Raw genomic sequence first — 25,968 nt, 5'->3', positions numbered from 1 at the left:
TCTTCTAGAGCGTAAATCATGGGTTAGTGGGTTAGCGTCACATCCCTGTCCTTTCCACAGTGTCTGGCCCATTCATATTTGTTGAACTTGACTGCGGGAGGTTAGGCTTTATTGACTTGGAGATACTGCTGCTGTCTTGTACCTTATTAGCTGGTGAATGTGCGGAGTGATACGTTGGGTGAGAATGAAGTGTTAGTCACTCAGTCACTTCTGACTCTTTGCAACCCCATGGACTGTAGCCCACCAGCCTTCTCTGTCCATGGGATTCTCCAGGCAAGAATACTGGAGTGGGTTGCCATTCCCTTCTCTAGGGGATCTTCCTGACCGAGGAATCAAACCTGGGTCTCCTGCATTCTTTACCGTCTGAACCACCAGGGAAGCTGAGGGCATTAAAAAGACTGTAGTCTCTGGTTGACCTTCTAAATCCCTGCTTTCCCTCTCCACTACCCTCAAAGGAGAGTCAGTGTTCACATTTATAAAGCAGATGGCCCATGGTAAGAAGAGTGGGTGTGTATGTGTGCATGTATGTGTATATACATACTACATGAGTAGTGACACAGTGCAAGTTAGGAGGGCATAGTAATGTGTGAGGAAAATAGCGTGAAACATAGCCCTTGGATACAATGAAGAGATCCAAGGGCCAGAGTTCTCTTTATCGGTATATTTTAGTCCCTGAGGAAATCCCAACATCTCTGTCCAGAGAAGCACTCCTAGAATAATGCTTTCGTTCTTCCCTTCAGGATCTGACGGGGTCCGAGCTCTACACCCAGGCGGCCCATCTCCTGCACCCCGTGGTCTACACTACGGCTGTTATTCTTCTCTTGTGCCTCTTAGCGGTCATCGTCAGTTACATATACCATCACAGGTAAGAACGAAAACTGACTGCTGAGGCCTGTGGACATCATTTCACATGTAATTAGGATAAAATTTTATTCTAATTTAATACCATGCTGTCCTTCCAAAGTAAGGGCAGTTACTTCAGAATACCCCCAGGCCTTCTTCATGCAAGTCAAGACATAAATAATAAGTGCATGTGGTAATAAACTCATCTTCTGCAGCATTCAGTCATCCTGCTGGGTTTGTACCTGGCAAAGAACGTGGGAAGTATGTGTTGGGGAGTGGGGCATGGGGGTGAGGTAAAGTGGAGCCTGGTTACCTGCAGAGGTGTCTTCCAGAACCAGACTGTGGTATTATTTCTATTTCATAAGTTTTTGCCTGTTGTGATAGTCTCTTTTACAGATGGCATTTAAGAAAGCTTGTGGCATTTAAGTGTGGGATATGGTTTTTGTTAATTAGAGGCAAAGGTACAGAAATTTTTATTTTATGGTGAGATATAATGAACTGAAAGGATTTGCTAAGCAGAAATACACTTTCAAGAGGTTTTGCTAGAATGTATTTTCCTCTTTAAGCTGGACATATATGACATTTCTTGACATTTAGTTAGGAAACAAGGAGATTTTGATATAAAAAAGAAAGACTTGAGCATTTCATTATGAAAGGCCACGAGGAAATGCATTGGTTGTTTAGACCGTGTTATCCTAGTAGGTCAGGAAAAATAGAGATTGGCATCTTGCAGAAATTTCTGGGAAGCAAAACAAGTAATCCATCTGTCATAAGACATCATAACTAACAAAAGTGGACATATTTCTTATTATGGAGAATTTGTGTAGCCTTTAGTGGATGTAGTAGTTCCATTTAACTTGTCTTTTTTAGTGTATAAAGTTAAATGTTAAGAAACTGTATTGTGTTGAGGGATTTCTCAAAACCCGTGTGTGTGTGTGTGATAGTATGTTTTAATAAAATGTTTACACATTTACATTTGGCTTTGTATGAATTAGGTATGTTAACTTGGAGATGTCCAGCTTCAAGTATGTTAACCTGAGTGTTAATTTTTTCCCTTTTCTTTTAACAGTTTGATTAGAATCAGTCTCAAAGGCTGGCACATGCTTGTGAATTTGTGCTTTCATATTTTTCTGACCTGTGTGGTCTTTGTGGGAGGAATAAGTCAAACTAGAAATGCCAGCGTCTGCCAAGCAGTAAGTGAAAAACTAAAATAAAAAAATATAAACTGGTATTAAAAAGTAATTTCATATGTTTCATTAACTGTAAAGGGAAATTGTTTCTTTAAAGCTTTTTTTCTTTAGCTAATTAAAGTTAACCTGAATGTTACTTAAATAATTCAGCAGTATACTTCAGGTTCTGAATTATCATTTCACAACTGCATATATGACTTATGGAGCTTGTCTTTTTATCTTTGGGAATTTTGTGCTACTTGTTATATCTGTTATAATGACAAACATTGAATTTTAAAAATTTGTAAAATTCTGATATAGCTGAAAGAAGTAACATTTTCTGACAGGATTTTAAAAATTATTCTATCTATTTATGGAAATAGGAATTATAAAAATTTTAACTGTAAGATATAAAAACAAGAAACTTCCTAGGTGTGGTAAATACGAAGAATTTAAAAATCTTCAACTCTTATTTTCAAGTAAATGATTACATATGTAGCATTAATAAACAGTATTCTTATAGTTTAAGTATAAAAAGCAAAACTTCTTAATATATGAGTAGGAAATACATAAAATTATATTTATTTGCATCTTATTTTCTATATGTATCATAGCAAACAGTCTCACATAGAAATTCAGAGTGCAGACTACCTGGATTTGGATGTCAATTCTGCTTTTTCCAGTGTTTTTATGGGCAGTTTGTTTAACTTTTTTTAATCGCAGATAATGAGATCTACCCTCTTAACCAGTTTCTAAGTGTGTTGTATGATGATTAACTCTAAGGACGTACAGATCTTTCGAACTTACACATCTTATGTGGCTGAAACTAGACCCACGAAACGGCTACCTCCTGTATCCCTTCCCCTCACCTCCTGGCCCCACCATCTACTTTCTGTCTTTGTGAGCTTGACTTCATAAATACCTTATATAAGTGAAATCATGCAGTACTTTTCCTTCCATGATTAACTTATTTCATTTAACATAATATCCTCAAGGTTCATTCATGGTGTGGGATGTGACAGGATTTCTTGCTTTTTAAGACTGAATACATATGTAATTGTATATATACACCACATTTTTTTTATCCATTCATCTATCAGTAGACATTTAGATTGTTTCCAGCTCTTGAATGTTGTAATACTGCCGTGAACATAGGACTGCAATTTGATCCTGATATCAATATTTAATATTTCAGTGTCTCAATTTTCTCACCTGTAAGTTGGGAATAATAATTGAGTTGTTGTCAAATGATGTGACTATTTACATTAGAAAAGCTAAAGTAATTTACAGATAAATTATTAGAAAAATAGGAAAACTTAGTTTCCAATGTATGTATTTTTTTTTAATGTAGTTTAATATACAGAAATGTGCTTCTAGTATGCAGAAATGTAACCAAGAGAAAACGTAATTAATGAGAAGGTAACATTTATGTAATATCAAAAAATATCAAGTACTTAGAAATGATAAAAGATATTTAAGATTTGCAGGTAAAATTTCAATGCACATTAAAGAACACCTAAATAAATGGAAAAATACTCTAGGCCCAAGGATAGGAAAAGTTAAAGTCAGAGAGGTAGCAGTTCCTCCTAAATTAATCTGTAGATAAGAGAATTTTTCATGAAACTCAATAAAATGGTCCTTAAATTTATATGAAAGTAAAGAAGGACCAATGATAGTTAGGACACTTCTGAAAAATAGTAGATTAGGAAGTCTTCTTATCACCAAACTGTTGAGTCTGTTGGAATTAAAACTGTGGAGTAGAGTAGGGATAGATAAATTGACCAACACAGTGGAGTAGCAGCCGTGGAAGCAGACGCATGCAGAGCTTTGGTTTGAGACAGATGTTACGTGTCTCATGGCTAGGTAAAGACAGACCACTGTCCAGTTAAGGGAGCTGGGGAAAATCCATGTGGAAGAAAGATTAAAGTGGATCTGTACTTCATACCACGTTAAAAAAGTCAGCTTTGGGTAGATTAAATATTACAAGTCCAAACGAAAGTGTTAAAATTTCTATTAGAAAATATCATAATCCTTGGGATAAGGAGGGATTTCTTAAATATGACTAGAAAAGAAAGGATGTACTCTTGACTAAATTAAAAATAATATCTTTTTCTTAAAAAAGTGAAGATTCCTAAGGAAAAGGAAAAGACAAGTTCCACATCAGAAGACACTAGTCTCAGTACATATGGGCTTTCCTGGTGGCTCAGATGGTGAAGACTCTGCCTGCAGTGCCGGAGACCTGGGTTCAATCCCCGGGTTGGGAAGATCCCCTGGAGAAGGGAAAGGCTACCCACTCCAGTATTCTGGCCTGGAGAATTCCATGGACTGTGTGGTTCATGGGGTCACAAAGAGTCAGACACGGCTGAGCGACTAAGCACATCACAGCACAAATTCTCAATACATAACCACTGACGGAGCATTAGAATTTAAAAAAATACATAAATATATTAAAAACTAATCAGTGAGACTGCCACAAACAGCCCAGGTAGAGAAGTCGTGAGAGTGACAGGCATTTCATAACAGAGTAGACGGAGGGCCAGGGTACATGGCATTGGTGGTCACGGAGATGCAAGTTCAGATCGCTATCATATTATGCCTTTTCTGCCAGCAAAAATTAAGCCCAGCAGGGCCACGTATGGAAGAACATGTGGATCCACATATTTTATACATACTGGGTAGGAATATAAGCGGATGACTCTGGGAGGCTTTACCTTCTACAGGTAAACATTCACACAGTCCCACTCCAGGGCTTAGGGTGAGTGCCTGTGAATATTCATAGCAGCACTCTACACGGTAGCAGAAACCTGGAAGCCACCCAAGTGCCCATCACCGAGAGAGTGAATGAATAAATGGTGATATTATGCAAGAGTCAAAATTAATGAATTACAACAAGGCATAGCAGTGCGAGTCAGTCTCAGGAATATAAGTGAAAAAAATTAAGGCCCATAAATTACATTCACCCTGATATCTTTCTTTATAAAGTTAAACATAACTAAAATGAAACAGCATACTTTTAATGAAAATATGTGGGTGCGGTAAAACTGTATAAGAAAGCAGGCAAAGGGATGATAAACATAGGATAGATGGTGATGATTACCTTGGGTGAAGGGCTTCTTACGTGCTGATAGAGGCTTTTGTCAAGATCTTACCTTTTGTCTTATTGATAGATTCGTAGCCACTAATTATTAATAACAACTATTTAAGTAACTAAATAAAGGCAGGCCACGCTTGCGTGCTTGGCTCAGTCATTAGAATGTGTCATTAACCTACGGCTGTTGATGAATCCAATATTTTCTTCATGTAAAGCAGTTTCAAATATGTACGTGTATATATAAGAATTGTTGAGAGAATTAAATGACTCCAGAGTAGCAGGTATACAGTAAGTGCTCAGTAAATGTAAGCTATAACTACGACTGTTATTGGTATAATTATCTCTTAGCTGTGCAGAATATTCCCCTGTATTAGGGCCATTACGATACATCTGTAATCAAATTTGTTTGAAGCCTACGAGAAGTTAGGTAATGGATCCCAAATCAACTTAATACGTGTACAAAAGATAGTGCTTCTCTTAGTATTTTCTGCCTTCTTCACCTGGGTGACTGCCAGTTTCTTTGTAGGTCTCAGTTTACTGTTTTAGAGGTGCAGTCGCTCCACCTCTTCCCCTCATTATCCTCTGCTGCTGATTAACATTCCATAGTGCCTGCAAAACTTTGTAATTGACTGGCATTTACCTATTTGTTGTCCCTGGACTCGGAGCTCTACAGGGACGGGGATTATACCAATTCAATTCACCACTGTTCATCCAAGAATCAGTATAAGACCTGACGAGTAGTAGGTGCTCAGCAGATACTGACTGGGTAGATGAACAAAAAAGGCCTCTGTTTGCAAATAGTAGAACTCATTCAACCCTGGAGTTGTTTTGAACATAGACTATTAGTGTACTCAACACACAATGGTGGTAATAGTCTCAATTCTGTCTAAAAATACTCATTGATTTCTGGAAGTAGACACATAAATTTATTTCACTAAGGAAATGAACAGAAAGAGGCCATGGTAGAAATGACTGCCTTTCATCATCCTGAATGGTATTTTATACCTTTTCTAGAATGAAAAGGATAGGAAAGTACACTGAGTTTTCAGGGCCTCAAGAATGAATGTCTATTAGGTAAAGAATTACCTGAAAAATGTGGGGTGGGCAGACTTCTAGATGTTTTCATATGTTGTTTTCTTCTGTTTTTTTTTTTTTACAGTGTTCTTCCTCTGTGAAAGACATAGCATCATTCTTATTATTTCTGACTCGGAGATGGCTTGCTTCACTTTATTTTTCTAATCCTTATTCAGTTAGTAGCCAGCTGTGTCTGCCAGAATGGCCTGTGTGACTCGTCTCTTAACCTCGGTTCAGTTCAGTTGCTCAGTCCTGTCCGACTCTTTGCGACCCATGGACTGCAGCGTGCCAGGCTTCCCTGTCCATCACCAACTCCCAGAACTTGCTCAAACTCATGTTCGTCATGAGCAAACCTAGAGGTGGTGGCTTGTTCATTCAGTTGTGTCTGGGTGTTTGTGATGCCAGTCTCCTCTGTCCACAGGATTTCCCAGGCAAAAATGCTGGAATGGGTTACCATTTCCTTCTCCAGGGGGTCTTCCCAACCCAGAGATCAAACCTGGGTCTCCTGCATTTCAGGCAGATTCTTTACCTACTTAGACACCTGGGAAGCCTCTTAACCTAGTAGGGGCTTCATGTTTCTTCTGCAAAATAATGGGGTGGGCTCATCTTCCATCTCTAAAACTGAACCCTGAAGCGTACATCTTCTACATGCATTTCATATGTGCACATGATCAGTGTCATCTTTGGCATATCTCCCTTTTAGAGCTCATGTATTTTATGAGTGGTGTCTATAGGTTCTAAATGCAGTTTCTTCCCTGAAGTAATTGGCTGAGGTTATTAATGGCCCCACCAGCCAGACACTTCCCACTCTGGTTCTTATGTCATCCTTTCTGGGTGGTGCCAGGGGTGCATGCTGTAGCCTTGAACTTTCTTTTGCAAAAGGAGCCAAAGGGGACCTAAGAAGTTGAGTGATAGCGTAGAAGAGGCTGTTGACTCAACAGGGTTTGGAAGAGATCCGGGTTCTGGGTCAGGATGTACTGCCAGATTAACTGTGTGATCGTTAGTTTTCTGGTCCTTGGTTTCCTAGCTAAGCAGTGAAAGGATTTGGCTGCAAATATTCAGGATACTGTGTTGCTCTACCACTCCATGATTTCATCTGTTAACTATCGTGCCAGCTGACCTTCTCAGGTGTCTTCTGCTCTCTGTTGTCCAGAGGACTGCTGCAGGGGCACATAGGATACACAGGGAAAGATTCAATCCATGGATGTTAAGAGCTTTCTACTTGCCAGCTACTGCAAGTGTGTTATCCTAACTTTCCCATTAACCCTAGGAAGTAGTTCTTACTCATATTTTATTAGTACAGAAATTGAGTCTTAGAGAATTGAAATAACTTGCCCCAAGTCTAGGGCCTTTGGGTGGCAGAGCCCTGATTCAAATGACAGTCTCTCTGAGTATTCCTTGCCAATCCCCACCCTTAACACTGCCTTCTTGTTATTGAGGACCAGGATGATGTAATAGAAGAGTCGCAGGCTTTGGGTTTGAGTTGCTGCCCCACCACTGACCATGTGACCTTTGGAGGATGATTTAACTTCTTTTAGCCTCCATCTCCTTGTCTGTAGCACTAAACAGATGGTGACCCTAAGAGGATAAAATTGGAGCACATACAAAATTGTCCAATACATTTTGGCGTACATTTCAGGCATTCAGTAGTGGATGCTCTTAATTTTTATATATATTCATATCAGACTGTGAGTATTAAAGATGACTTTTTTGCACACTTGCTGTGTATGCTGCACTGTTGTAGGTTTTGTTGGTGGTTAAAAACCCATCTGTTAAAATGTCTGGTCTCTGATATGTGAATGTTTATGGTTAGGTAACATATAAAGTCCAACTCTTCAAGATAATTTTTTGTATCCATTTTGCAGCTTTGAAAATTGATGTCTTGAGGTAAGGTGACTTTCTTAAGTTCTCATCTGTTGCATTTAATGAATCGTTTATATGCCCTATAAATTAGATTATTTCCAAACTATTTACAAATTTTCCACATGTATCTGATTTATGTGGCAGAAATTGTGACAGTGAGGTTGTATTTCAAGTATAGCCCAAGTGTCTGATGGAGAATAAAATAGGAAGCATGTATGTGTGCTCAGTTGCATCCAACTCTTTGTGACCCCATGGACTGTAGCCTACCAGGCTCCTCTGTCCATGGGATTGTTCAGCCAAGAATGCTGGAGTGGGTTGCCATTCCCTTCTCCAGGAGATCTTCCCAACCTAGGGATCAAACTTGCATCTCCTGCATTGGCAGGTGAATTCTTTACTGCTGAGCCACCTGGGAATCCCAAAATAGGAAGGAACTCCTTCCAAAAGATAGGAACACCATTGCTGCTAGACTAGATCTCAGTGCCTCCTTTATTCCGTCTTATGGAACATTTGGTGATTTGCTTATGTGACTACTACCAGGTGCTGTCAGACCCCTAAAATTTCACTATTGGTAATAATTGTTTAACTGGAAGGCTTTAGTATTTTTAAAGTATGAACACTTCTCTGCAAATTTTGAAATGCCATAGGAAACACTTCAAAATCTAAAGGTTGAGTTTCACCTCTTAGATCCAAAACAAGAAAATTCTCCATCTTGCACCTCCTGTGTTGAAAATATTTTTAACTTCTGTTTTGAAGCTTATTTACAACCTTGTCTCATTCTTTTGACTTCTACATCAGAGAAAACTGTAGAAACAGTAGAGGATACCATTTTGAATCAATATCATTGATTGGTTTTGAATGTTTTGGTTTTTATGCACCAAATCCAATTATACTATTTTTATTTACAACATTTGATGTGACTCCAGATAGCTCAGAGAGTTATTTTATGCTTTTTGTTCCACTTACATCTGTAAGCTTTGCTTTTATAGTGCAGTGAATAAAACTAATAGGAACCACGGAGCAAGTTTTCTGCTTAAGAAGAAGATACTGTGGGGACCTGCCCGGTGATCCAGTGGTTAAGAATCCATGTTTCCATTGCAGGGACGTAGGTTCGGTCACTGACTGGGAAACTAAGATCCCCTGTGTTGCACAGCACTACCAAAATATAAATAAATAAAAATTAAATTAAAAAAAAATTGTTTAAAGATGAAGATACTTTGACCCTCTGGTTCGGCCAGGCTGGATCACCCTCTAACCCTTTCAGTCATTGAGAGGACAGTGACTTCCCTGGACAAGTGACCACCCTAGTTTTTGCCCTGCAAAATAATCTGTGTACTTCCATGTCCCCAAGTTTGAGGTTCATGTCTTATTAACATGAACCTTAGACAGCAGTCTAGATGCTTCTGTTACTTACCTAGGATTGATGATGTCGATCAATTTGATTTTCTTGAGATTGGAGAGTTATCCTTTTTGAATTAAAGTTTTTTTTTTTTTCCTTGAAAATTTTCGTTAATAGAATTTTACCTGTAATCATTGTGTAAGAAGAAAGGATCAAAAGATAGAATTAGATAAGAAAATTGAATTATGTCCTTGCTGCTCCAATGACCCATACATTTATTTTTCTTAAAGTAGATTTTAAACCCCTCTTACCCCATATTTATCTTTATGTAGAATTTTATCTTTAACTGCTGTTGCTTCAGACACAGTTCACAAGGTAAACATGCCCCCCGTCATCCCCCTGGGAGGGAACTCAGTGTCATCATTTACCTGTATTGCAGTTCTCCATCGTCTTTCCAGTACTTATTATGTCCCAGATATTGTGCCCTTTCAGTCCCTACAAAAACCCCTAGGGATGCTTATGGATAGTCTTTCTACTATTCAAATGAGGAACATTCATTTCAAGAATGTTGACGTTATTTTCTTAAAACCATAATCCTAATAATAATAAAAATATTGCTGTATTTTTAATCACATATTATGTACCAGATTAAGTGCTAAATGCTTCATATAGGGTGTCCTATTTAAAGCCTTATGGTACTATAATATTATCCTCAGTTTACAAATGAGAACAGTGCTTGAGATATTCTGCGAGTTTGCTAAGGTGTCACAAGGGGTAGATTCTGGTTTTAAAACCAGGCAAAATTGTTAACTCCAGAGCTCACTCATTTCAAATAATCACCAATCTGTTACACTGCTCACTTGCCATCCAGTTTGGTACATAAAAGCTCTGAATTAGAACTATTCAGGTCTGTGACTCCAAAGTTTATTCTCTGTGTGCTGTGACTTTTGCCCTCCGGTTATCCTTGATGTCCGCCTGATAGCTCAGTTGGTAAAGAATCCGCCTGCAATGCAGGAGACCCCGATTTGATTCCTGGGTCGGAAAGATCTGCTGGAGAAGGGATAGGCTACCCACTCCAGTATTCTTGGGCTTCCCTTGTGGCTCAGCTGGTAAAGAATCCACCTGCAGTGCGGGAGACCTGGGTTCAATCCCTGGGTTGGGAAGATCCCCTGGAGAAGGGAAAGGCTACCCACTCCAGTATTCTGGCCTAGAGAATTCCGTGGACTGTATAGTCCATGGGTCGCAAAGAGTCGGACACGACTGAGCAACTTTCACTTTCACTCTCACTTACCCTTGACGTCTTCATTCCTCCTTAAAACAGACTTTAGGAACTCACCTCTAATTTATAACATAGCATCTATGGGAAACATGGCTTTGGTTTACTGTTGTCCAGGAATGAATTCTATGGCATGTTTAGTATCATCTTAGCTATAAGTTGTAGTCCATGGGCCTCCTATATTCAACTATAGATTCAGTCCTCTATTATACGTCTCTCAGAGTGCTTTTTTTGTTCATTAGCAGGCAAAGGAATGGATCCTTAGAATATACCTTCATACAGTTTTCAAGCCATATATTCAAAGTAACTTACCAGTCTTTTTGAGGAAGCTTACTGGCAATTATTGTATTTTGATTGTTAAGGGGAATTTTTTTTTTTTTTTTAAATTTTAGTTCATGTATTCTTCAATCTTCTCTCTAGGTTGGAATAATTCTTCATTATTCCACTCTTGCTACAGTACTATGGGTGGGAGTGACAGCTCGGAACATCTACAAACAAGTCACTAAAAAAGCTAAAAGATGCCAGGACCCTGATGAGCTGCCACCTCCACCAAGGCCAATGCTCAGGTATCTAATATCTTCGTGTACTATCTTCTGTTAAATGTCCACACATATTAAATTAAATGAAGTATGGTCATAACAAAAAATTGCTGAGTGAGCTTTGGAACGAGAAAGAGTAGACTTGTAAGCAGCCTTGCAGCTGGGAGTTCTTTGTGAAGGTCTGTGTCCTCTCTTGTCTTTCTGTCTCATCTAGAAGGCGACAGTGATTCTCTTTAGAGTTGTTGTGGGGCATAAGTGACTTAACGTGTAAAGCACTTCAGATGGACGGCACTGGCCGTGGAATAGACTCTGAAAATATTCGTTGTTTTTATTTCCTTGAGGTCATGTAGTAGATTTCAATCTTCTCAAGTACGTGTCAGTGTTATTCTCCATGAAAGAAAAAGCAGTTTTGGTGTCGTGCCGTTCCTAATATCATAATTTAAATCAGTTGTCAATGAGTTATTATTCTGGATGAGTAGAAGTCAATGGGTAGAAGACCTGTCCTTGAGATCTTTACAGTTTGAGAGGAGACAGGTGTGAGAAGAACTGCTGCAACTGTGTAAGAGCTGGAGTGGAAGTACATTCTCTGAAAGCGCCAAAAAAGAACTGGAATTCTGAGGGGTCAGGGAGAGTGGGGGGCTATTAAGAATTGCCTGACTACCACATAAAGGGCAGAGGTGGCACTTTAGATTCAGGATCATATGGCAAGCTGAACAGATCTGAGAAGTGCGGTTTGACTGTGGCTGGAGCCTAGGCTTTATGGTGTAGAGTAGCATGATTCAGAGGGAAAGCTGAGTGTCCGGCTTTAGAGGGCCAGGTTAAACTGTGGGCTATGCATTAGAATGCCCGAAGGCAGGAGGCATCTACAGATAACTCCTCTGAGGTCATTAGGAGAGCCCCATGAGTACTGCTTAGGGTCTTCTACTCATTTCAAAATTGGGAAAGAAGTACTTCAAGGCTGTGTATTGTCACCCTGCTTATTTAACTTATATGCAGAGTACATCATGTGAAATGCCAGGCTGGATGAAGCACAATCTTGATTGCCAGGAGAAATATCAATAACCTCAGGTATACAGATGACACCACCTTTATGGCAGGAAATGAAGAACTAAAGAGCCTCTTGATGAAGGTGAAAAAGGAGAGTGAAAAAGCTGGCTTAAAACTCAACATTCAGAAAACTAAGATCATGGCATCTAGTCCCATCACTTCATGGCAAATAGATGGGGAAACAGTGGAAACAGTGGCAGACTTTATTTTCTTGGGCTCCAAAATCACTGCAGCTGGTGACTGCAGACATGAAATTAAAGATGCTTGCTCCTTGGATGAAAAGCTATGACAAACCTAGATGGCATATTAAAAAGCAGAGGTTTTGCCAACAAAGGTCTGTGTAGTCAAAGCTATGTGTTTTCCAGTAGTCATGTACACATGTGAGAGTTAGACCATAAAGAAGGCTGAGTGAGAAAGAATTGATGCTTTTGAACTGTGGTGTTGGAGAAGACTTTTGAGAATCCCTTTGACTGCAAGAAGATCCAGTCCATCCTAAAGGAAATCAGTTGTGAACATTCATTGGAAGGACTGATGCTGAAGCTGAAGCTCCCAATACTTTGGCCACCTGATGTGAAGAACGGACTCATTAGAAAGACCCTGATGCTCGGAAAGATTGAAGGCAAGTGGAGAAGGGGATGACAGAGGACGAGATGGTTGGATGGCATCACCGACTGGGTGGACATGATTTTGAGCAAGCTCTGGGAAATGGTAAAGGACAGGGAAGCCTGGCGTGCTGCAGTCCATGGGGTCCCCAAGAGTCGGACACGACTGAGTGACTGAACAACCAGCACAGTGTCGTGGACGTTAGAGAGGACATGTGTTCAGAAACTTGGGGCAGTTTCTCTAGGAGTGTTGACTGGCTGCATCTGGGAACTCTGTACGGGAATTTGAAGGTGGCTTGCAGGTTGTATGCTCCAGTTCGCTAGGGTCCTTCTGCAGATGGTGCATCCGTCAACTGAGAAAGTCACAGAGGAAAAGTGGGTGGGGGGACCCAGGGAGGGTATGCACAGGGGAAGTGGGCTCACCCATACTTTCTCAAGGAAAGTTTACATTTTGGGAGTCTGGTGCTCAGCAGAGAGGACACAGCATGTGCCCTTTGGACGGGACAGGAGATGTGTTCACATGTGTTCACTGAAGCAGTGATAAGGAATGAGCTCTCCCAGGGAGAAGTCAGTTAAGAATGATCCCTGGGCATATCAATGTTGAGTAGATAGGCCATAGCAGATAAAGGGAAGAACCAAAGAGAACAGTGAAGATTGAGGGGAGAGTGGTTCAGTGAGCAGCAGGGGACAGCAGGAGTGCTCGGCCACAGCCAGAGTCTTGGATGCGATTTGATACCCCTGTCCGTGGTGTTAAAGGGCCTGAGGGGGATAGTGTTTGGCTAAGAGACAGGAAGAACCCCGTCCTCATGCAGCTGTTCGTTTCTGTTGGGTTTCCTTTCTGTTAGGTGATTAAAAGCACAAAGGCTTTAGTAAAAGGCAGCCTCAGCTCCAAAGCCTGTGCAGTCCCCCATGGCCGGCAGGTACGCCCTTTGCTTTAGACGGTCAGGTTTACCGTGTAGGCCGCCCTCCTTCCCCAGGCTCTGAAACTTAAGGAAACTCAGCATCCGGGCTGCGTGGAGGATGGGCAGGGACTTGTCTTGAGCCTGCTGGCCCCAGAGAGGGCAGTTTCAGTAGCACGGTAGGTTGGATGCAGCGTCATCTCACAATAAAGGGGAGGCACATACATGTTGGTGCTATTGTTTCCAGGTGTTTGTCACCAAAGGGAGCAAGAAAGAAGTTGGTAGTTGAAGGAAAGTTTTAGAAGATGGAGAAAACGTGAACATACATACAGGCTGGAAGGAAGAAGCAGTGGGGAAGTAGATTTAAAGCTTTAAAATAAGGATGAGTTGGTAGCAGGCAGTCCTGGAATGGAGGTGGGGAAGGAGTGGCAGAGAGTACTGTGGAACGCGAGACAAATGTGGGTGAACTGATGCTTCTTCGTCAGGTCAGAAGCAGCTATGAATTAGTTCAACAGGAAGAACGGCAGGGTCACAAATGTTGGCCTTCCTCTAATCTGTGGAATAAAAGACATGACTATCATTTTATGGGAATAATTAGCTGTCTTTTTCAGCAGTAATATCATATTGAAGATTTTTAGTACCCGTAAGCATGATTAAGAAGAAAACATATGGAAAAATACGTTGTGGACATCGTCCTTTATCCAGCCAATTCAGCATGTGGACTGTGTCTCTGAATCTGGCAAATGCAGAGTTAAGACTGGCTGTACCCAGGGGCAGCTCGCCAGGCCAGGAAGTTCCCTAGGATCTTTTCAGAGAACTCAGAGAAGCTGCTCCCCTCTGACCCAAAAGTTGTTCTTCAGAGGACCAGCCAACACTCTGTCTCTCTCAGCTCCTCCCAGCTGGTCTGTGGGCAGCTGGTGAGGAAGGGCCCAAGCGCTGTGGGCAGCTGGGATCCAGGTACCTTCCTTACCCCCATTTCAGCTGACTGAGGATAAGCATACACAGCAGCAGGACATTAGATCTAGCAGGTCCTACTAAGCATTAATATGCAGGTCTAGCCGGGCATTGATGAATAAACGACATTGTTACATTTTTAGTGTGAACAGTGGCACAGTGGGATCTTCAAGTCCATTTTGCAGTGGACAAACTTTCTGCTCCACTGGCTGAATCTAAAAGAAACAAGTATAAATTAAAGCCCTACCTGCAGGAACTGGGTGTTGCGTCGCCTGCCCACAGGGTGGCAGAAGCTGATCAGCTTTGCTTCGACTCAAACTTGGTAGATCTCCCGCTTTTTTAAACTAAAGAAATCAAGAATAAATACAAACTTAAAAAAAAAAAGTTACTGTTAACAAAGGAGCCTGCAAATGTTAACCTCTCCTGAATTATTGAAGTAGTGATTAATCTTTAAGGAACAACTTCTGCAGAAATGAGATCCTACAGTGTGTATACCTAAACAAATTAGATTGACGAGCTGTTCTTTCCATCGTTGCCCCTACTAGGTTCTACCTGATCGGCGGTGGTATACCCATCATAGTTTGTGGCATCACTGCAGCAGCAAACATCAAGAATTACGGCAGTCGGCCAAACGCGCCCTAGTGAGTATTCAGTGTTCTCTTTGTACCTGAGTTGGTTGCTTCCCCTTGAACTGTTTCCCAGGCACTAACGCTTACTGCAACTTAAACAGTTTCTTGACACGTGGAGCATCTGAGCTGGTTCTCCATTTTCTTTCCTAGTTGCTGGATGGCGTGGGAACCCTCCTTGGGAGCCTTCTATGGGCCCGCCAGCTTCATCACTTTCGTAAACTGTATGTACTTTCTCAGCATATTTATTCAGTTGAAAAGACACCCTGAGCGCAAATATGAGCTGAAGGAGCCTGCCGAGGAGCAGCAGCGGCTGGCAGCCAATGAGAACGGCGAAGTCAATCATCAGGACTCCATGTCTCTGTCCCTGATTTCCACATCAGCCCTGGAGAATGAACACACTTTCCACGCCCAGCTTCTGGGGGCCAGCCTCACCTTGCTCTTGTATGTCGCCCTGTGGATGTCTGGGGCCTTGGCTGTTTCTTTGTATTACCCTTTGGACTTGGTTTTTAGCTTCTTTTTTGGAGCCACGTGTTTGAGCCTCAGCGCGTTCATCGTGGTTCACCACTGTGTCAACAGGGAGGACGTCCGGCTGGCGTGGATCATGACGTGCTGCCCGGGACGGAGCGCCTATTCAGTCCAGGTCAATGTGCAGCCCCCCAGCTCCAGCGGGCCGAGCGGGGAGGCGCCCAAGTGCACCAACAGCAGCGCAGAGTCTTCATGCACAAACAAGAGCGCTTCGAGCTTCAAAAACTCCTCCCAGGGCTGCAAATTAACCAACTTACAGGCTGCCGCGGCCCAGTGCCACACCAATTCCCTACCTTTGAATGCCACGCCTCAGCTCGACAATAGTCTGACAGAACATTCAATGGACAATGACATTAAAATGCACGTGGCGCCTTTAGAAGTTCCATTTCGAACAAATGTGCACCCGAGCCGCCATCATAAAAACAGAAGTAAAGGGCACCGGGCCAGCAGACTCACGGTCCTCAGAGAGTATGCCTACGACGTCCCCACGAGCGTGGAAGGCAGTGTGCAGAACGGCCTGCCGAAAAGTCGGCTGGGCAGTAATGAAGGACACTCTCGGAGTCGGAGGGCGTACTTAGCCTACAGAGAGAGACAGTACAACCCCCCCCAGCAAGATAGCAGTGATGCCTGTAGCACGCTTCCCAAAAGCAGCAGGAATTTTGAAAAGCCTATTTCAACTAGTAGTAAAAAAGATGCGATAAGGAAGCCCACTGTAGTTGAACTTGAAAGTCAGCAGAAGTCTTATGGCCTGAACTTGGCTATTCAGAACGGACCAATCAAAAGCAGTGGGCAGGAGGGCCCCTTGCTGGGTACGGATAGCACTGGCAATGTGAGGACTGGGTTGTGGAAACACGAAACTACTGTGTAGACTTGGTGGGCTTCCTGGGTAAGAAATCCATATAAACTGTGATAGTCACATTCCTTTAAGCTATGAACGTGTAAAAGCAGACTGTTTACAGCCACCTTAGGGATTCAAAAGAATTTTGAATAAACTTTTAAGTTTTGGATTTTGTGTATTTTATATCCCCCAAGTGTTGCTTTTTTATGAATTTTGGAAAAAGCCTCTAAAACAATGTTTCAGTTGTCAAAGCACCAGCAAGACATTTTGGGAATCTGAAGTGTAATTTTCTTGAAATCTGTAATATCTACTTAATGTTTCAGGCTTGTATTTAATATAATAAATAGGTGTTTGTCATTGTGTCAGTCTTAAATTTTTACATTTTACAGTCCCAGAAGCATTTAGTTCTAATTTAATGAAGTTTGTGCATTGGGATGGTTTAGCCAGAATTATACATAAATCAGTTATCAGATTTTTTACATGATTAGCTTCACTGATGATGGCATGTGAATCAAACGGCTTCTGGAGTGATGTATTTTGTAAATACTATTTTGAGTACTGTAAGTTTTTTTTTTTAATCAATTTTTTTTGAAATTGCAAATGCCTAAAAACTTTTCCTAAATTACATTATTTTCACCCTATCACTTTGGTCTTATTAATACTTTTTTTAAAATATTTTTGTGGCTTTTCAGTGGTTTATATATTGGTTTACTTATTCTGTTTTTTCAAATACAAGTTATTTTTTTTCTTTTTTTAAAAATATTTATTTGGCTGTGCTGGGTCTCAGCTGTGGCACGTGGGGTCTTTGGTTGCTCTTTGGCTTCGCTGGGTCTCAGTTCCAGCATGCAAGATCTTCAGTTGTGGCATACAGACTCTTTAATTGCGGCATATGGGGGTCTAGTTCCTTGACCAAGGATCAAACCCAAGCCCACTGCACTAGGAGCAAAAAGTCTTAGCCACTGGACCACCAATGAGATCTCTGTTATTTCTTGTTAATTGAAGTATAATTTGACTTACAATATTGATTAGTTTCAGGTATACCACATAGGGATTTTATATTTTTATACATTGCAAAGACAATGATCACCACAGTAAGTCTAGCTACCATTTGTCATTATAAAAGCACTTAAAATGTTATTGATTTTATTCCCTATACTGTACATTGCACCCCCACGACTTACTTGTTTTTTAACTGGAAGTTTGTGCCTCTTAATCCCCTTCCCATTTATGAAACTCAATGAAGAAGAGTTATCATATAAGGTTCACATTCATTTATTTTGGATTCTTCAGTGTTGGCTCTTTTGTGTTGGCAGTTACTTTGTCCTTAAGCAGGTAAAGTTCCTCAGGTTCATGCTAAAGTGCTAATTTCTAAATTCCATCCCAAGGGCAAAAACAGGTCTGATGCAGAAGTTATCATTGGTTGTTGATGCACCCCGGTCCTTAATTGTCTCTTGTCTCAAGTCTCACTGCAGTCCTTCTTGCAAAAGTTAGAGGGTCTTCTCTGACTCCTTTGTACATGGGCTTCCCCCGATACGCAAGACATGCCTAAAAAGATTGGCATAACTTAGATCTGTTTTTGGCAGCAGTCTCAAGGTTTGAATCAGATTAGATTAAAAAGTATTGGGTGAGCCAAGAAGTTCCTTTGGTTTTCAAATAAAAATATAAGACATTTTAAATTTTCATCAAGAACTTTATTAAACAACATATTCACTGTTTTGTTCTACCACCTTCTGCCATTTTTCTGGCAACTTCACAGTTCTATCTTCTTTAGAAAGATTTTTTATCTTCTTGAGCAAAGAACTGTTGCAGGTGCCTTTTGCAGTCTTCCAGGGAATGGAAATTGGGATCCCACTCCTGGGCATACACACTGAGGAAACTAGATCTGAAAGAGACATGTGCACCCCAATGTTCATCGCAGCACTGTTTATAATAGCCAGGACATGAAAGCAACCTAGATGCCCGTCAGCAGACGAATGGATAAGGAAGCTATGGTACATATACATTATGGAATATTACTCAGCCATTAAAAATTCATTTGAATCAGTTCTAATGAGATGGATGAAACTGGAGTCCATTATACAGAGTGAAGTAAGCCAGAAAGATAAAGACCAATACAGTATACTAATGCATATATATGCAATTTAAAAAGATGGTAGTGATAACCCTATATGCAAAACAGAAAAAGAGACACAGATGTACAGAACAGACTTTGGGACTCTGTGGGAGAAGGCAAGGGTAGGATGTTCAGAGAGAACAGCATTGAAACAAGTATACTATCAAGGGTGAAACAGATCACCAGCCCAGGTTGGATGCATGAGACAAGTGCTCGGGGCTGGTGCACTGGGAAGACCCAGAGGGATGGGATGGGGAGGGAGGTGGGAGAGGGGATCGGGATGGGGAACACATGTAAATCCATGGCTGATTCATGTCAATGTATGGCAAAAATCACTACAATATTGTAAAGTAATTAGCCTCCAACTAATAAATGAAAAATAAAATAATGAAAAAAAAATTTTTTGTAAAGACCAAAATAAATTGACATTTGAAGGCGCAATGTCTGGTGAATATGGTGGATGAATCAGAACTGTAGCAGTTTTTGCCTGATTATCAGTGCTTGATTTGGATATTTTGAGTGTGTTGGTTATCTCTCGCATGGTATAACATTGATTGTTTTCTATTGATGTCTCGATTGCTATCAATTTCAACTGGTCTACCCGACCGTGGGGCATCATCTTATCAGGAAATCTCCAGCGTGAAACTTCACTAACCACTTTTGACACAGTCAGTCACAGCGCCTTCTCCATACACTACACAAATCTTGTTTTGCATTTTAATTGCGTTTTTACTGTTCTTGAAATAATAAAGCATAATATGCAGAAAATGTTTCTTGTTTTCTTCCATCTTTGATATTAAAATGGCTACACAAAAATCCACAAATTTTGATAGGTTTTTGTAAAATGCATGCTGATAAGACGGCTGTCACAATACAACCTACAAAATTGTTTCGAATGAGGTTAAAGACAAGCACTACTGGAGCCATCCTAGGAAAAAACTGAACCAACCTTTTGTCCAACACAGTATATATTCAAGAAATGCTAAAATCAAGCTTGATAAACCTCAAAACCTAAGAGACTTAATATTTTCACGCATCAAGTAATTCTCAGAGGGGACGACAGGCGATCACTCATTATGGTGAAATGTTCACTTTTCATTGAGCTACTACTACATTAGAAATAAATTATTTTGTCTTAAAATAACAAAACTGGTAGTTCTAAATAGGCCTTTTGCTAGCTGTTGGTTTTAAAAGCGTTCGTTTTGGTGGGGAAAACAAGGCAATTGAGTGGATAAAGTTGGCACCTGCTCATTTAACTACTTCCTGGCCCAGGGTCTCCAGGTAAGTTGATAAATTTGTGCAGGATGATGTTTAGAAATGACCAAGACAAACTAATAAGAAATGGAATAAATCTTATTTATTTGAATTGTTATTTAAATTTTGCTCTGTTATTTTGCAATATGTCATTCCAATGTTTAATCTGTTTCTTTGACCCATAGATCAAATAGAAAAACAAACTTTTTTCTGCTTTTTCCTTCCTCCACAGGAAGTGAGGAGTTGCCCTACCTGCAAGTGTTCACTATTCAGTAAGCATGTTTTAATTTAAACATAGCTTTTTGTAGGTAACAGAAGAAAGAGAAGCCTGGAACTTGGAGAGTTGGAGACTGGAGAGAATATTTAGAATGAAATGAGGATTCCACTAAAAATATTCAGTGTTCTGATGCACAAAGCATAGGTGATGAGCAATGACTTACTGCCTTATATTCTTAGTATTTGAATTGAAATTTGATGTTTACAAATAGGAAGCAAATAAAACATTGCATCCTCCACGTATTTGTCTTATAAAAGACAAATCTTTGACTTCTTGCTAGTTGAGATTTCTCTATTTTTCATAGAGTCATAAACTCATAATGTTTCAGTTTTCTTAAGAGATCAGGTCATTCATTTTCCTCATTTAAAATTTTTAGCAACTGAGGCTGTAAGGGTTTGTGACCTGCTGAACATGCCAGTAGGTTATGCCACATCCAGGACCAGGTCTATGTTCCCTGATGCCGTGGCCACTGTTTCTGCGCGTTGACTGCTTCTGTGAAGGCAAATACTCTTGCTCTTCACAGTGTCTATTAGCTATAATTTTACTAGACTTCTTTCTCATCCCGATTATTTTGAGTTAATTTCATATTGTGAAAGTGAAAGTTGCTTACTGGTGTCTGACTCTTTGCCACCCCATGGATTATACACTCTGTGGAATTCTCCAGGCCAGAATACTGGAGTGGATAGCCTTTCCCTTCTCCAGGGGATCTTCCCAACCCAGGGATCAAATCCAGCTCTCCCGCTTCTCAGGCAGATTACCAGCTGAGCCACAAGGAAAGCCCCATAATAAGGTTTAATTGGTTATATTCAATTTAAGGAAACATGATATATTTCATAAAAGTTTTTTCTAAAAATCTGTTATGTAAGGTGTATAATAGGCACATTATATATATATATATATATATATATAAAAAATGATGTTTTATGCTAGTATGTGCTAATCTATTTTTAGGCAACAGATTTGTGTGTGAGTGTTTTTGTGATTTATGTACATGTGTAAATGATAACATTTCAGGTTGGTATTATGTGGCAACTAATTTCTAAATCTCAGGCTATTTTGTACATGTGTCTTAATGTAACTACATCTATGTTTAATCTACTTATATAAATAGGTATAATCTTATAAAGAAGGCAATTTATGTGTAGATGCTAAGGTTTAGGTTGTATTCTTTATTGAGAAATAACAATGTTAAGACATTTAGACTGTGTTTCAGGCATTTAATTCAAATTCCCAAACTGAAGTTGGTTGAGACCATAAAATTGAGGAATTAAAAAAATTAACTGAATGTATTTGATTCAGGAATTAAGCTAAATCATCAAGGAAAGTGATGCATACACAGCAATCAGAAGTTTAAAACAAATGTTAATTCTGTTTTTCCTTTCATATTCCCAGAATAATTTAATTTAATATTCAATTCAAAGCTCTTAGCTAAGAAATGAATTTATTATTTATAACTACTTATGATATTTTCCAGACTTAAGTCATTCTATCAGTTTTGCCAATTTTGACATATTTTCCCTAAGTTTACATTAATACCATCATCTGGGTCAACTCACATTTTCCCACTGAAATAAAAAAATAAACCAAAAGATTTATTTGTATAAATAAAGCACTCCTGAAAGAAATGTGTAACTTTATAAGTTTGTTGGTAATAAGAAATCTCTGACTGTTGCTTGATTTTAGACAAAGATGAGATTGCAATAAGATTTTCTTTTATAAGTTTATATTAATTGAATCTTCTTCCCAACCTACCTGCAGGTTTCCAGTCTAGAACTATCCATTAGAGGCTTCAAGCCAGTGGTAATTTTGAAATTCTGGAGGCATCAATTGAGAAACACAAGTGGTGTATTAACTTAATCATTGTTGGTTAATGGGTCCTGTCTTTCTAGCTTCTCTGGTATACTCTTCTCTGTGTGTGATGAAGTCTCAGGCAGCCTGTGGTTATAGATTTCTTCCAGCCTCTTCACTGGGGACGTCAGTGCCTCAAAGGTGGATACTGAATGTGAACTTACAGAACCATATTATTAAGAAACCCCCATTTATATGGTCAGCGATGGACCCCCACCTTTGTTTATAGAGTTAGATGCTTAGAATTAATTCCTGGCCAAACCCTTGTTAAACTTTTGTTTGAAACCCATACTGTCCTTCTGTGTCCTGTATAAAACAGTTTTCAATAGAAGGAAACAGTTCAACCTGTTACTACCATTTAGTTTGAGCAGATACTGATGAAGACTTTGATCAGAGTATTCCAAGTATATTCAAAAAGTTCAAAATCTTTTCAGAGGGCTCTTCATATTCATTTCCAAAGAGGTTGTTTAAACAAGGTAAAGAATTTTTCAGTTTTGCAATCATTGTGTTCATTCTGTCTTGGCATATACTATTGATGAAATTTTGTGTGTGCAGATAAATTGAATGTTCTATGTGCAGATATATGCAAGTTATGATTGCTTCCAAAGCCAGGTATACTCACATGTACCAATTCAGGCTGAAGATTGTGGCCAGGAAGATACTTCACGTGAAAGCAGTGAACTTGAGTTCTAAGCAGGTATTTTGTTAGCAGTGTTATGAAACTGAGTAAAAATGTTAATTTAGTGGTTGGCTATGATTAACAATTTTTTACTGCTTAGTTTTTTTAAATTTTCATGTTGAATCTGGGTAAACTTTTTAAAAAAATCAACATTTTAGAGGCTTAATGCAATAAAGATTTCTTGCTTAGTAGTCTGGCATGTATGTTCCTAGTATGGCAGCTCTCCCGGGAGTTCTCACCCAGATTTCTGCCCTTCTCTCAGGTAATTTCTCAGAAGATGGAGGATAGCACATGGGAGGATTTTAAAGATCAGGCCTGGAAATGGGATATATTCTTTCAATCCACAAGTCATTCACCAGAACACAGTGTGGCCATACTTGACTGCAAGGAATCCAGAACATGTAGTCGAGGTATGTGTCCAGGAAGGAAAGATAGATGGTTTGGTGAATGATTAATCAAATTGCCACAGGGATAAATTCCTGGTATGCATAACAGTGAGGTTTATTCCCACCTAGTCTTCATGCTTTTGTTGTTGAGTTGCTAAGTCATATTTGACTCTGCAACCCCATGAACACCAGGTTTCCCTGTCCTTCACCATCTCTGAGTTTTCTCAAACTCATGTCCATTGAGTCAGTGATGCCATCCAACCATCTCATCTTTAGTCACCCCTTTCTCCTCCTGCCTTCAATCTTTCCCAGCATCAGGGTCTTTTCCAGTGAGTCAGTTCTTTTCATGAGGTGGCCAAAGTATTGGAGCTTCAGCTTCAGCACCAGTCTTTCCAAAGAATGTTCAGAGTTGATTGCCTTTAGGATTGACTGGTTGGATCTCCTTGCAGTCCAAGGGACTCTCGAGTCTTCTCCAGCACTACAGTCCAAAGTATTAATTCTTCAGTGCTCAGCCTTCTGTATGTCCAACTCTCACATCCTTACATGACTACTGGAAAAACCACAGCTTTGACTATATAGACCTTTGTTGATAAAGTAATATCTCTGCTTTTTAATATACTGTCTAGATTTGCCATAACTTTACTTCCAAGGAGCAAGCATCTTTTTATTTTGTGGCTACAGTCACCGTCCACAGTGATTTAGGATCCCAAGAAAATGAGATCCTCTGACAGTTTCTGCTTTTTCCCCTTTTGCCATGAAGTGATGGGACCAGATGCCATGACCTTAGTTTTTTGAATGTTCGGTTTTAAGCCAGCTTTTTCACTCTCCTGTAGTTTCACCTGTAGTTCCTCTTCGCTTTCTGTCATAAGGGTGGTGTCATCTGCATATCTGAGGTTATTGATATTTCTCCTGGCAGTCTTGAGTCCAGCTTGTGCTTCCTCCAGCCCAGCGTTTCTCATGATGTACTCTGCATATAAGTTAAGTAAGCACGGTGACAATATACAGCCTTGATGTACTCCTTTCCCAATTTGGAGCCAGTCCATTGTTCCATGTCCAGTTCTAACTTGCTTCTTGACCTGCCTACAGATTTCTCAGGAGTCAGATAAGGTGGTCTGTTGTTCCCATCTCTCAGTATTCACACAAAGGCTTTAGCATAGTCAATGAAGCAGAAGTTAATGTTTTTTCCGAATTCCCTTGCTTTTGCTATGATCCATTGGATATTGCAATTTGATCTCTTTATGAGTACCAAACAAAAAAGCTAGGTTTCATATGTCAGTTTGCAAATTATATTTCCTCATGAGTCCTCTCATTTTTAGATGGCCACCTTGTTACTGTGTTCTCACATTGTCTTTCTTTCTGCACATCCCTGGAGTCTCTCATGTATCCAGATTTCCTCTTTTAAGGACACCAGTCAGATTGGACTAGGGCCCATTCTGTTCATCTCTTTAAAGGTCCTGTTACCAAATGCAGTCACAATCTGAGCTACTGAGGGGTCAGAGCTTCAACATAATGAATTCTGGGGAACATAATAAAGTACATAATAATTATTTTGGTTACTTGGGATTACTTGAGATTCCATATGACTTTTAGGATGGATTTTTCAATTTCTGAAAAAATATGTTTAGATTTTGATAAGGGATTGCACTAAATCTGTAGGTCACTTTGGGTGGTGTTGACATTATAATAGTACTGATTTACTAATTTTTCACTAAACATAATAGAATGGGAAAGACTAGAGATCTCTTCAAGAAAATTAGAGACACCAAGGGAACATTCCATGCAAAGATGGGCACAATAAAGGACAGAAATGGTATGGACCTAACAAAAGCAGGAGATATTAAGAAGAGGTGGCAGTACATAGAAGAACTACCAAAAAGATCTTTATGACCCAGATAGCCATGATAGTGTGATCGATCACTCACCAAGAGCCAGACATCCTGGAATGTAAAGTCAAATGGGCTTTAGGAAGCATCACTATGAACAAAGCTAGTGGAGGTGATGGAATTCCAGTTGAACTATTTCAAATCCTAAAAGATGATGCTGTGAAAGTGCTGCACTCAATATGCCAGCAAATTTGGAAAACTCGGCAGTGGCCACATGACTGGAAAAGGTCAGTTTTCATTCCAATCCCAAAGAAAGGCAATGGCAAAGAATGTTCAAACTACCGCACAATTGTACTCATCTTAAATGCTAGCAAAGTAATGCTCAAAATTCTCCAAGCCAGGCTTCAACAGTACGTGAATTGTGAACTTGCAGATGTTCAAGCTGAATTAAGAAAAGGCAGAGGGACCAGACATCAAATTGTCAACATCTGTTGGATCATAGAAAAAGCAAGAGAGTTCCAGAAAAACATCTGCTTCTGCTTTATTGACTACGCCAAAACCTTTGACTGTGGATCACAACAAACTGTGGAAAATTCTTCAAGAGATTGGGATATTAGACCACCTGACCTGCCTCCTGAGAAATCTGTATGCAGGTCAAGAAGCAACAGTTAGAACTGGACATGGAGCAACAGACCGGTTCCAAATTGGGAAAGGAGTATGTCAAGGCTGTATATTGTCACCCTGCTTATTTAACTTATATGCAGAGTACATTCTGAAAATGCCAGGCTGGATGAAGCACAAGCTCGATCAAGATTGCCGAGAGAAATATCAATAACCTCAGATACTCAGATGATACCACCCTTATGGAAGAAAGTGAAGAGATCAAAGTTTCTCTGATCATGG

The 25,968-nt window shown here is 39.9% G+C and overlaps 1 protein-coding gene across 3 annotated transcripts in view; it reads left to right on the top strand.

The window, feature by feature from the left end:
- The window catches only part of ADGRA3 (adhesion G protein-coupled receptor A3), a 124,400-nt gene extending 107,355 nt beyond the window's left edge, over positions 1–17,045 (top strand). For all 3 annotated transcript variants that reach the window (XM_043870819.1, XM_043870818.1, XM_043870821.1), the window contains exons 15-19: positions 741–865; positions 1,913–2,036; positions 11,073–11,218; positions 15,239–15,334; positions 15,473–17,045. In XM_043870819.1, coding sequence (XP_043726754.1) covers positions 741–865; positions 1,913–2,036; positions 11,073–11,218; positions 15,239–15,334; positions 15,473–16,715 — 1,734 coding nt within the window. In that variant the 3' untranslated portion in view covers positions 16,716–17,045. The remainder of the gene's footprint in view (positions 1–740; positions 866–1,912; positions 2,037–11,072; positions 11,219–15,238; positions 15,335–15,472) is intronic.
- The last annotated feature ends 8,923 nt before the right edge of the window (positions 17,046–25,968 follow it).

The sequence above is a fragment of the Cervus elaphus genome, chromosome 17 (genome assembly GCF_910594005.1).
Source record: "Cervus elaphus chromosome 17, mCerEla1.1, whole genome shotgun sequence".
Classification (NCBI taxonomy): domain Eukaryota; kingdom Metazoa; phylum Chordata; class Mammalia; order Artiodactyla; family Cervidae; genus Cervus; species Cervus elaphus.
Note: the sequence above shows the minus strand (reverse complement) of the source record. Positions and strands in the feature narration are given on the sequence as shown.